The 13473-nt window shown below is 47.0% G+C and overlaps 1 protein-coding gene across 1 annotated transcript in view; it reads left to right on the forward strand.

The window, feature by feature from the left end:
• The window catches only part of CDKAL1 (CDKAL1 threonylcarbamoyladenosine tRNA methylthiotransferase), a 629759-nt gene that overhangs the window by 510145 nt on the left and 106141 nt on the right, over nucleotides 1–13473 (forward strand). The window contains exon 11 of the mRNA XM_079147924.1: nucleotides 7764–7826. Within this exon, the coding sequence (XP_079004050.1) occupies nucleotides 7764–7826 (63 nt within the window). The remainder of the gene's footprint in view (nucleotides 1–7763; nucleotides 7827–13473) is intronic.

The raw sequence follows: 13473 nt of genomic DNA on the forward strand, positions 1-13473 counted from the left end.
TCTGACCCTGGTATCACATTAGGCTCACCTTAGGGGATTTTCAATCCCAGTTTCCAGGTCGCACCCCAGATCTGTTAAGTCAGGATCTCTGGCTCAGGGACCAGCATCAGTATCATTCAAATCCCCAGGTAGTTTCAGCGTACAGCCAGGGTTGCAGAAGAATGATTTAGAGCTGAGGTTGGCACAGTCTAGAAAAGGGCCAGACACTAAATGTTTTCAACCTTACAGGTCACGTGGTCTCTGTTGCAGCCATTCAGCTCTACCCGTATCACCCAAAAGCAAGGGTATTACCTGAGGAACTAATGTGATTGTGTTCCGCGACAACTTTATGTGTGGAAACTAGAATTTCATCTACTCTTCACCTATCACAAATATTCTTCTTTTGATTCTTTTCCCTGGTCATTTAAAATTGTAAAAACAAATCACACAGTGCAGGAAAATGGAGGTGAGCTGGGTGTGGTGGCTGTAATCACAGCAACTCAGAATGCTGAGGCAGGAGGATTGTGGGTTCGAAGCCAGCCTCATCAACTTAGTGATACTCTGTCTTGAATTAAAAGAAAGAAAAATGATTTTTAAAGGACTGGGGATGTAGCTGAGTCATGAAGTGCCCTTGGGATCAATCCCCAATGCCAAATTAAAACAACAACAACAACAACAAAAATGGGAGGCCAGCAGTGTTTGGCTCACAGGCCAAATTTGGCCAACCCTTGATTTAGATTGGGCCCACACTGTCCAGCAAAGAACACATGACTACAGTAATCCAGATAAGTGGTCAAGCTTGCTCTCTTGTTGTGGTCATTTGAAAGGACAGAGTGAAGGCTAGTGACATTGAATTGATATTTATAGCAACTCAGTTCTTGCACGCCACTTCAGGCACCCAGAAGTTGCCCTACAAAAGACCTTTGAATGAACCCTTGTGCAGTGTGGTACTTGGTGCCCTTTGACTTGGTCCTTTGCTGTGCAGGGATTTGACTGTTCCAAGGTTGGTTCTTTCTGTCCTGTTGCTTTTAATGACTGCTCATTTTGGCAACAGCTAGTACCTTTTCTCCTTATGTGCCTGCCATGCCCTTGTTGCTGAAGAATGACTTTTTTTCTTGTAAATAGGCATTTCTAGAAAATAAGGTGAGCCTGACAGGAAAAGTCGTGGCTGCATCCAAGTTATCAGGTACCCCTGTGTTAGGTCAGGGTTCCCCATGGGCCTTCCTTACTGCTGCTTAAGGATCTACCAGGGCAAATGGCGCCTGCTCTGCCACCACCCCCACTCCTGGCTCTGTGAGCCTCGGGCTGACGGTTGTACTTTCCTTCCACTGAGGTCCCTTTAGAAACCATGAGGCTGCTGGGCTTTAAAATCAGGTGTACCGCTCTCGCATTTGCCTGTCATTTTCTTGGAGCACCGTCAGGGTTGGTGAACACATTCACTCGTCTCCTTCCCAACCTGTGCTCTGAGAGGCCTGCCGTGTAGTGTCCTCTAAGAAGTGCTTACGCTGTGTCCCCCTCTCCCGTGGAGGTGTGAGGAACAAGGAACTGACCACTCTCCTTGAATTCGCTGCCACTGGATGGAGATGAGGACATTCGCGACTCATCCACCGCGGTACAGCCGCCTCAGTTATTTTGCTGATCTTACTAGAGGCTGGGGTGAAAAAACCGAGGGCCGAGCTCGTTTTCCTTTGTTTTCCTTACTGTTTTCACAGAGGGGTAAGTTTTCAAAGAAGAGCAAGGAGGTGTTGTAGGTGCCTCATAGGGAACGCAGGGGCCTGGGTGGAGCTCGGGGGAGCGCTGGCCCCTGGGCAAGGCCCGGCTTCAGGCCTTAGTAGAGGGAAAGCAGACGAGGCCGGGAGGCTTCCCTGCCTCCCTGTGTGTTCTGCCTTAACACAACCATATTTCACATCATTGATTTTCCAGTTGATCTCTAACCTTTAAGGTTCATTGTTTTAAATTCCGTGAATCCTTTTCCTGCTTCTACCTCGATCTTGAATGAGTATTGCCATCTTAGCGACACCCTCGACACAGGACAGCAGAGCAGTAGACTGAGACTGAGTGCTGGCGTCGGTGCTCGTAATTCCGCTCCGGTGTTCCATACATGAATAGCAGAGTAAAGGTGCAGGCTTGTTAAGGTGGCTTTCCGTTTATTTTACAGAAGCACTAACCAACTGTGGGACTGGACACGTAGGTCGCCTGTCCTGCAGAAAGCCTGTGTCCCCAGAGGAATTCCCATGTGGGGAGTGCGTCGGTAAAGGGAGCGGTCAGGAATGAGGCCAGCTCCAGGCTGGAGCAGGGCCCGGAGGGGTGCCGTGGGATCCAGAAGGCAGACGGCAGTGGGGAGCCGGAGCCGCTCGGACGCTGCACAGCCGGAGCCGCCTTCACTCTCCGCTTGTTGGACGTCCCCTCACGCTTGCCAGGGTCCCCCAAGACCAGTGCATCAGAGGCACTGGGGAGCAGGGAGGAGCTCTGGTGTCTTCAGAGTTCCCTAGTCATCTAGCCTGCAGCAAGGCTGGGGACCGCTGGCCTCGCTCAGCTTCCCAGGAAGTCAGGGCGGACACCTCGCCAGGGTCGAAGCCGCTGCTCCCAAGGACTTGCAGCGGTCTTCTCTTCCCTTCCTCTGTTCTCACCTGTCATCTCGTCCCTGCCCTGCTTTAAATGACAGTGTGTGCACGACTCCCTCGTCCCCCGCACCAGGCCTTCTTGTCCACCTTCCTCCTCCTCCTCTCGCTGTCTCCCAGCCACCACAGGAACTCCTTCCTGTCCCCAGGTCTTCAGACCTGCTGCTCATTCTGGACACTGCCTGGACACTGCCTGCTGCTTTCTCTCGTGCACTGCATTGAGTCGCCAGGGGTTGCCCATCCTGCCTCGTAGCAGGTTCTCGGGTCTGGCCCCTCTCCCTGGCCCTCTTCGTGTGGGCCGCCTTGCCTTCAGAACAGCTCCAGTAGCCTCCGGTGCCTCCCTGATGGTCTCCAGCCGCTCCCCGTGGGCTGTGTCTCAGTGTCACTGGGGGGCTCTGTGAAATGCAACTTTGATCGTTCATCGCCCCATTTCTGGGACCATGTGTTCTAGAATCATTTAGCCAGGCCCCCACCCCAGTCCTGGGTGTTGAACCAGGGGTGCTTCACCCCTGAACTTCACCACCAGCCCTTGTCATTTTTTATTTTGAGACAGGATCTTGCTAACTCACCCAGGCTGGCTTTGAACTTGCGATTTTCCTGCCTCAGCCTCCCAGGTTGCTGGGATGACGGGGTTGAGGAGCACCCCGGCAGGCCCGCTCCTTAGTTCAGCACAGCCCCTTCCTCTCCCTTTGTCCCATGTGCAGTCTGCTTCCCTGTAGCCCTTACCTGGCATGACCTAGCTATGAACTCAGTGGGTTGTTTTTGTTTGTTTGTTTTACTTTTATCAAAAAACTGCCCAGTAGACAACAATATTTTCCCTCTCCAACCAATTACTGTCACATTGCAGACTGGATTTAATGGGCCCGTGTTGTCCACATCCTCTTGCTGGAACCTGCCGTTCAGGAAGCGTGATAGAAGATCTCAGGGCAGATAGAAGATCCCTGAGCACCAGCCACATCTTGGTGGCTGAAACCTTTCCTTGCTTGGCTAGGTCCGCGGCTACCTCATTTCCTGTCCCTACGTCAGTGCCCCTCTTGCTTAGCCCTGGTCCTCACCACGCCTCTCCCAGGTCCTGACTGGTTCTTCACCAGTGACCCTCTGGCTGTGGCCATCGTTGTTTTTGTCTTGACCTCCCGTCTGGTTCCACCCTGATGCCTTAGGGTGTGGCTTCCCCACTGTGGGTCCCTGGTGTGCGGTGACTGTGCAGCAGACCTGGACCCCAGCCTTGCCTCCAGAGCTTGACAGCAGCATCTCTGGGAACTTCTTCAGGACCTGGCTCCCCTGGTTCCACCAGGCCATCGCTGCCTCGGTGCCTCGGGCAGCCTGCGTGACGCAGAGGTGTGCCGGGCGGAACCTGATTGTCCAGTTCGCAGCTGTCTTGGCTCCTAATCTTTTCCTCTTCCCTTTCTGCGCTGCCTACTGCTTTCTACCGGTTGACCCGCTAACCACTTCTTAAGCTCTTTGCCAGCAAGGGAGCCGGACCAAATGAGACTGTTGAAACCCAAGCCTGCTCATTGGGCTTCTTACCACGAAGGGTGACAGAGGCTTGCCAGATACCTAACTGTTGTAATATACACCCGAGATGGACCAAATTCTCAGAAAGCCCATGGGCTTTATCATTTTGAAAATCTTTTTTAATGAAGTTTGTGGTCTTGTTATAACTTTATAGTAGTATTTTATTTGAGAAAGATACAATCTACATCTAGAGAGATGTTACAGAAATCATTAAGTTAGTGTGGGACCAAAAGAAGTGAAGTTGTGACAACTGACCCTACTCAGCCGGTCGGTATCCTCGTGTTCCGAACGTGGGTTCCCATCTCACCCGGAGCTCCTCGTATCTGAGCTCTGGTGATGCCTGTGGTCAAAACTGCAATGCCTGTGTCACCTGGCAGCTGCTGTTCACGGTGCTCCCGTGGGACCTGGAGTTTTGTGTGGTTTTGAAAGGAAATTTAATCATGGGTAGAAGAAACAGGGTCATCTTCTGCCCCCCACATGGAAGAAAAGCAGTTGGTGAAGTGCAGTGCCTGGGGACCGGGGTATCCAGCTCTCGGGATCCCCAGGTTTTGCCTGACTTACCCGCTGCCTCTCTGTGGTTCAGTTCTGATGAGCGATGCAGGCTGCCTCGTTTTGAAACCTGCTGCTGGCCAAGGACACCCAGCACCCCGTGTGCCCCTTTAAATACCCTCCCACTGCCGCAGGCTGTGCCTCGGTCCATGGAGGAGGTGACACAAGGCACCTGGGACGGCTCTGGGAGAACGCCAGTTGCCCTCGCTGTACTTTGGCCACCGTCATACGCGTTCATCCACCCCTTGTTCCACGTGTTTACTTTTAAACATTTGGAGAATGAGCAGGTGGTCGTGTGACGGCGTTGTTTGTCTTAACAAGCTGAAAGGTGGGAGGTAATTTAGACAGGTCCGATGATGCAATAGGAAAATACCTAATTATTCCGTTTTTGGCTCAGCTTTTGGTTTCAGTTAAAACTGCTGATGGCAAAGCTCAGCAGGTCTTGCAGACTGGCACTCTTGCCGCTGCTGCCTGAGATGCAGGCTTACCCGTAACGGCGGCCTTGTCTTAGTTACCTGTGACCTTCCAGATGGCCTCAGTGCTGGAACTCGGTGAAGGAGCTGCTCTCAGCCTGTGTGATCAGCTCTTCCACCGTGACTCCCAAGGGCTCTGGAAGCCCCAGGTCTATGCAGCATGCTCTAGGATTCAGGTCACCGTACCCTCTGCCTGTGTGCAGAGCACGCTGAAGGAAAAGTCTTGAAAATGACCCCGCTGAGTGTTGCCACTGGCCCTAGCCATTCAGGACAGATGTCAGGACTGGCTTTGAAACCACCACCACGGAACAAGTGGAAGGAGCAGGGTTTCACTAGACACCTGATCACTCATGATTTCAGTGTTTCTTCCTGAACACGAGGGGCTTTCAGATAGCAGATGATCACATACAACCTTTAAGATTCACAGCCAGCCTTTCCTGTATTACCGTGTAACAAAGCTGTCTTCACAAAAAACAAAAAAGTGCATTGTTTCCTTGCTGACTTCTTTCGAGCTAGTCCAAGTCATGTTATACTTACCTCCCTCCCAAAATTATTTGACGTAGCTTAAAACGTGTAGGGCCAGGGGTGTAGCTCAGTGGCAGAGCGTGTACTTAACACACGTGAGGCCCCAGGTTCAATCTCAGCACCGAGAAGAAGAAGAAGAAGAAGAAGAAGAAGAAGAAGAAGAAGAAGAAGAAGAAGGAGGAGAAGGAGGGGGAGGGGGAGGGGGAGGGGGAGGGGGAGGGAGAGGGGGAGGGGGAGGGGAGGGGGAGGGGGAGGAAGAAGAAAAGGCATTGAAGATGGAGATGCCAAACTCAAACTCAAAGTTCCACAAAGCAACTTGCAGCTACCTGCCAGCTCAAACTGGTAGCGCCATCATTTCTAAGACCGAACAGTCCTTGGGACTCTTCCTAAAATAAGTATTGATAGGCTGCCTATTTTATCTTCTCTGGCACAATTTCCTTTCTGAAAAGAAGTGTTCCCGAACGTGCGATATCAAGTCTCCTACCAAAGGAGGCGTTAGTATTCGTCAGTTTTCTTCTGAGTGAAGTGAAAGCCAAGGATAGTTACATCAACTGAGTGTGCGAAAGGAGAGGGAGAAAATCGCAGGCTAATGTAAACTTAGATGGGCAAGTGACCTGTTCAGAGCAGACCCCGAGCTCCCAGAGCTAGCGTGCCCTTAGCCCAGGGAGCTGCGTCCAGGCCCCTGGAAGGGACAGCTCCACTCTGCGGCACTCTGCAGCGGGGGAGGAGTGCTGAATTACTTCCAAGTCAGATGGTTTCAGAAGTACCATCTAAGAGGAGGACAGAAGGGTCGGGATGGCAGCTGAATCTGGGAGGGAAGACTTTCGGTGGGCATCCCAAATCGAAAGCAAGGCCAAGTACCTGAAAGGACTGCCAGTGGAATTGGGACTGCAGGGTAGTTCTGGAATAGTGGCCCAGGTCTCTGGGAGACTGTGAGTGTGTACAGTGATTTTAACATCGGCTGGGCTGTTTATCAGGGTGGCTGCAGAGGCTGCACAGAACCCAGCAGGAGCTGCGACCTCCAGCACTGTGGGGGTGCGGCGGATGCCCCACGAGGCACTGAAGGAAGCCAAGCATGCTCCCCCAGGCCTCGTGAATACCTGGCGAGGATCATTTGCAAGCCAAGACAGAAGCCGCCCAGCACCTGGCAGTGGGAATAAACACCAGAGGAGAACCAGAAGCAGGACAGGGGTAGTGTTAAGGACAGAGGAACCACTTTCACGACCAAATTTTAAGGTGTGGCAGTGGGCTAATTCTGTGATGGAAGAAAATTACATACGATAAATTTTATTATCAGCACAGAAAACATTTTGTATCCTCCTAAATGTGTGTGCGCGTGTGCACACATGTACGCATGGAAGATTTGGACCAGGTCACAAAGCTGTTGGTCGTGGTCATGAGGGTGGGCCAGTCACCGTGGAGGAGAAAGAAAGCAGTGGCTTTAGTTGGCTGTAAGGAGAGATGCCCGCACCTCTGTTGCAGAGGTGGACAGGGGACTTGAGTAGTGCTGTTCAGCTGGAAAGGTGCGCATCGTTGGAGATGCGAGGTAGTGTGCCTGACTCAGATGCGTTTATTCATTATTTAGCCGGCCTTTCTTGAGTGCCTGCTGTGCGTAAGAGGAGAGCACAGCAGCTGGGCTCTGGAGCAGCGGAGGAACCAAGTGCCCTCACACTGTGGGCGCAGGCTGAGTCTGGGAAGCCTGCGTGCTCAGCCTCTGAGTGGGTGACGCCAGTGCCTGGTTCCGAGGGGAAGCACTTGTTGCTGCAGTAAAGTCGAAAGTGACCAAAATGCATATCAAGTTTTCTTTATATTCACTATTTTTTTCTCCATTTCAGTCTCTGATTCATGTGTTCTGTGATAGTCTTTGATGATAATGGTTTTAACTTTGAAACCTTCTGGGAAGAGGTTGCATGTCTACTCTGTGACCATGATCTGCATGATCGTAGGCGACTTGTTTCTGCTCTTACCTGTGTGTCCCCTCAGCTGCACAAAGGAAGACTCTCTAAATAAATGACAGCTCTGTACAGATGGATGTGGGCTCGTGTGCCTCGTGTGGTCTGTGCCATCTGTCAACCTCAATTCTTGTGTTTCTCTTCCACAGAAGAAGCACAGAACCAAAGACCTCTCTCGGGTGTTTCATTCCTACAATCCGTACGATCACAAGGTAAGAAGCGCACTGTCCTGTGTCGGGTGTTAGAGTTATCGGTGATGATTGGCACCTTTATGTGAAAACTTCCGGGACTAGTATTTAGTAACGAAACTTCAGACTTAGGTCTTTCTGAACATGTAGCACAGTTTTTACAGTGTATAGTCATGTTGAAGTACACTTACCAATTACATTTATGTTTGTTTTAATTGTCAGTGCCTATGAAGACAACAGAAAATTCATATCTCTGAACTAAAATAATTGTATTTCATTTACATTAAAATCCAGTGACATGGACTGGAACTGTCATTCAGTAGTAGAACACTTGATTAGCACATGTGAGGCTTGGGATCTATCCCCCATACTGCAAAAAAAAAAAATTATATATATATATATATATAAACATGTATGTCAGTGGCATCTCAAAGACTGAAAAGACAGATTTGGGGTATTTATTTTTTTGCTATATTGTTGCTACTGTTGTTGTTGGTTAGTTTTGTTTATTATTTCCAAACACTCTAGCGAGTAAACTAGGCTTTTAAAGTGGTAAAGGTGGATGAAACACTACCTGAAAAGTCTGGATTCCTCACTGCTCTGAGTGTTATTTTGCTAAATGATAATTCTTACAAAAAGTGTGCAGCTTTGTATCTGACATATTCACTATCAAGGCTTTTGCTAGGCTGGGGGTGGTAGCACATACCTGTATTCCCAGTGACTTGGGAGGCTGAGGCAGGAGGATCAATAAGCTTGAGGCCAACCTTAGCAATTTAATGAGGCCCTAAGAACTTAGTGAGATCCTGTCTCAAAATTTAAAAAAAAAAAAAAAATTGCAAGGGCTGGTGATGTAGCTAAGTGGTAAAGCACCCTTGGGTTCAATCCCTAGTATCAAAATAAATAAATAAATAAATAAAATGTGTCCATTTTAAAAAAGAAAGTTTTGCTGACAGAATTAGACCAAAAAATGTAATGCCTTTACATACTAGTGCCTGCTTTATGAAGACCCTTTGTCATTCTTGCTTCATTTTATACCCGACACTCTCCAGCCCCCATATTTGAAGAGTTCCCGGGTTTCTAAGTATTTTACTGTATATTATAAAAGATAAGGATTCCTTCTTTAAAAAAAAAATCACACACTTCAATTCAGTTTTAAGAAAATGCTCAACACCCCACATCTTCATGGGAATATATTACAAGACTTGTGAGGCTCGTGTTAAACTTCTGAGCTAAGTACAGTTCCAATAAATCTGTTAATTCGAGGTGATTTCAGAAGCAAACAAAAAAATTGCACAGTTGAAATGCTAATATAAACTTAAATCTCTTTCTACAAATTTATAGACAGACATGTGGTGGGGATTTTTTAACTAGCCAAAATAACTAGTGTGAAGGCTGCTTCTTCAGCCGGGAGCACAGAGATGTCTGCACTCAGGAGGAAGAGCTGGTGCCAGTCGTTCCTGGGAGTTACGAGACCCTGAATAGTTTCTGGTATTTCTAAAGTGACCACTGACTTAAGCGCCAGGAATTTGTAAAAGATGTTTATGCTGAACGTGACCATAGCGCTAGGCAACACTCAAAGTTACCATTTCAACTTAACATTTTTGAAGCTAAATCAGTCACTTTGCAGTACACAGGACTTTGCTGGTGATTGAGAGAGCCAGCGATGTCTGACCACGCTGAGGGACGGTGTGGGACAGCAAAAGGAGCCAGATGGGCCAGGTGACTGATGGGAATGCTGCTTTTTTTTGGAGGGGGGGAGCTACAGAAGAATGAAGGCTTTTAATTAACTGCAACACTGGCTCAAGTTAGCATTCAGCCACAGCAACACACACACACGCACACACACAGACTGTGACAAATCAAAGGTTTTGCCTGGCTTACCTAACTTTTGCCCACTTCTGACATTCTTGAATTTGCAGTTCAGGGAAATTCCGTTGCTCTTTTATTAGAACTCTTGATGGAACCTGGCCATTTGCAGCCCTCCTGGCTTCCTCTTCATGTCCTCTGTGGCACTGTATCAAAGTCACCTCAGATTATTTTGGCTTCTCTTGTGAAGACTTCATTTCCCTACAAATTAGTCATCAGGCAATGAAGAATTGAATATCCCTGCTAGATGGAGTTCTTTTGATCTTTGCTTTAACCTGGGTAATAAATTACTGTAAGTAGCTAGGCCACTTGCTGAGTGATTTTTGAAGCTCCAGGTTTGGTCTGCTGGCTTTCTATTTTATTCCGTGTGCGCATGTAGTGAAGGGAAGGGGAATTTTGTTCCAGGCAGCTCCTGGGCCCTTTGTGACCTCCTCCCATTTTCCAGGCAATGTTCAGGTGACTCTAACCGTGTTACCTTTGACTTCATCTCTTGTTGGCATGTCCACCAAGACTGGAACCGTAGGGATAGTTACAGGCCCTGTTTTCTCAATTTAGGATGCTGTTTTTCCCAAAAAATAAAATAATAGAGGGTTGTGTTTCAAGTAACTTTGTCATTTTAATTACCCAATTACATTCAAGCAAATTAGTTCTAGGCAGATAGGTTTTATTGTAAGAACATTTTACAAGGTGTGGTTAAAGTTGGTTCAAACATCTCATGCTCAGTGAGCTCACTGGAGTGATCTTGAGAAAAATATACACATATATCGTAAATGAAATATAAAGTAAAAAATTGGCTGTTTATGATTTGCTTCCTAAAAGTCAAAAGAGGGGCGAGTTGGGACATGTGCTGATCAGCAGCGCTGTGATGGGTCGTGCTGTTTTCTCCTGTACATCTTTCCGTATAATTCAAATTTTCCATAATAGGAAAGATGTACAAGTAAAATAAACCCTCATTGCTCCTGGGAGTGCATGCTCTGTAGTCTTCCTCCATGGCTAAACCCCTTTAGAGTTCATTTTTCCCCTTGACCTACATTTGTGCCCAGGGAGGAACACTCAGCGTTCAGTGGGTTCATCATGCTGAGTAAACTCAAAAATGCCACTCCTGCTCCAAAACTGGCCTGATTTCCTGGGATTTCATCCCAAATTATAGTGGGTCACTTAAATGCTAGCCTTGCCTACTAGAAACTGTTAAAGCGGTTGTAATTACGAGGGTAACCAGTGCTTTGTTCTGGGTGAGTCAGTCATATCACTTTTCCTGCCCCTAACCCAGATTGCTCCTGCCTGACCCCAGACACAGGAAAGTCAGCAGGTTAAACAAACGTGTTGTTGAGTGAGGCCAGGTGCATTTCTTAATCATACCCCACAGCCGTTGTTCAGGTTGTAAGTGGTCAGCTGGTTTTCTTTTAAATGCTGTTGCAAAAAGCAAACAGCTCAAAGCAAAAGGTGTACCCAGAATGAGTCGGGAAATGCTTGACTTCTTACACTAGGAAGCTTTGCTCCCATTTGGGAGGATTTTATTTTGGACTCTTGTCTCTGGTTTCATGTCCATTTCTTTAAAACTATTTTCAGAAGTTCTTCTAGTTAAAAAAAAAAAAGGCTTGTACAGAAAGACCTGACCAGGGCTAATTCCTATTTATCTGTCCAAATAAAAGGGACCAGTGGTAAAAGTAATCCAAGAGAGCTGGTAATCTGATTGTATTTTAGGCATTCTTTCCTGTGTTATTTTAATAAACAAATAATAAGCAGGGCCTGTGGTTTCTGAAAACATGCCCTAATGAGTCGCAGGGAAGGCTACAGGGCAAAGGCCTTCCAGGTCACAGAATGGGAACCTGCGGTAGACTTTTCCTTCGGATAAGTCACAAGTAAGTATAGGCTGTGATCACAACACTTTCGTTTCAGCCATGCAATTTAGCATGTGTGCTGTGTCCTTGGCCTGCAGAAGATCTTAGTATCCACATAAAAGTTGTCTCTTGGGGCTGGGGAGATAGCTCAGTCGGTAGGGTGCTTGCCTTGGAAGTACAGGCCCTGGGTTCGATCCCCAGCACCCAAATAAAAAAAAAAAAAAAAAAAGTTGTCTCTTTTTCTTTCTCTCTCGTATTAACTTTTTATCAGAATTGTGTGTTCAGGGGGGAATCTACATTTATTAACTAAACACAGATGTTTTTAATCTAATATAAAGTCATAAAATATGAAAATATAAAGAAAAAAAATTCTGTTTAAGTCTATGGCAGTTTTCAACATCTGCAAATCTGAGTAAATTCCTAAATGCAATTAATTGGAGTGTCTTAACATCTATTCCACCATTAAGAGTGAGCGTCCAGTAGATTGTCACTGTTGTGGTGTGTGTGTTTTGTGAGGAGAGCTTCTTGTTTCCATTTTAGCCTTCTTTATGCACGTATAGACATAAATCAAAGGGCGTGTCACAGAGGTGACATGGTTTATAGCCTCCATGTTGGTAGGGTGGGCTTTGGTTTTCTGTCTGGTGATTGATCATTATTTTAACAATCTTTCGACGTACCTGGACGTATCTCAGCTGAGCGTAAACAAATTCATGCGTGTCCAGGAGGCAGCTTTTGGTAAGTTCACTTCTGAGTGGAGGAAGGAGCTCTAGCTAGCGCCGTGCTCAGCCAGACGTCTCTGTGCCAGTCTGGGCGCTTCAAACCCAGCTTGGAATTTGCAAGAAAGCCAGGCGAGCTGTTCAAAACATTATTTCATTCTCTGCCCCACCGCATTACTTCCTCAGCCCTCATTCACCAGCAGCCCATTCTTTTTAAAAAAATCAATTCTCACAAAGGTGGATTCCTGGTTGCCCCCACCGCAGTCAACCTAGCAGCAGCTACAGAGAGGGTGGTCATTGCTTCAAGAATTCAGAAGGCAGTGGCAGCATAGCAAACATAAGAAGGACAGGCTGTAAAAACTGCAGGTCATTAACAGAGGAACTCTGAAAGTGCAGCTCTAGGAGCACTTAATTTAGACCCCAAGCCCAGAACTCCCGGTACAAGTTAGTCCCAGGGGAAGGAATTGGGATTAGTTTACATCGAGAAGCAGGTGTTTGGTTTTAAAAAAGTAAAGATGTGCATACCCTAGTTTTGAAAGCATTGGTGTTTTAGGAACAAATTGCACTTGTCTTGAAAACTCTTAGGAACAGCTCGTTCTTAAGATTGGGTTAATGAACTCTCTCTGTAGAGAGTGGTGGGGTGACAAAAACAGTGGACATGTGCCGGCAGCCAGGTGGGGACAGCAAACGTGTGCTCCTAAAAGACACAGGACACGGAACCCAGAGAACCACACATGACTCGCTTATAATTAGATATTGTACAAGTACTAACACTTTGAGAATTATTGTATTTTTGTCTTAAGGAAAGAGTGCTCTAGGCATAACTTGAATGGATAACTAAGTAATGTATCAGTGCGATTAATTTTTAATTGCAGTATTAAATGTACAAACAGTATCCATATGTGTTTCGGTAATCCACACTTCCTAAGACTACCTTCAACACTGTCACTCAACACATCTGGGATTCATTTCTACTAGTGCACAGTGAAGTATTATACAATACAAATGTAAAATAATGTTTTCTGTGGCCTTGCTTGGGCAGAAGCATGTAGTAAAAATCCGTATCAGAGGTCTTGGGTTACACTACCATCCTTCCTTCCCTCAGAGTCTAGTAAATCTCTGTGACATCAGATTTCATAAATACTCTTGTCATACCTCATGAGCAAGAGGCAGTTTCGTTTCAGAAATCACTTATTGATTTACATTTCTCTGTTCATTAGATTGGTCTGGTGACTTAAGACATCAGAC

The sequence above is a fragment of the Sciurus vulgaris genome (assembly GCF_902686455.1).
Source record: "Sciurus vulgaris genome assembly, chromosome: 7".
Taxonomy (NCBI): Eukaryota; Metazoa; Chordata; class Mammalia; order Rodentia; family Sciuridae; genus Sciurus; species Sciurus vulgaris.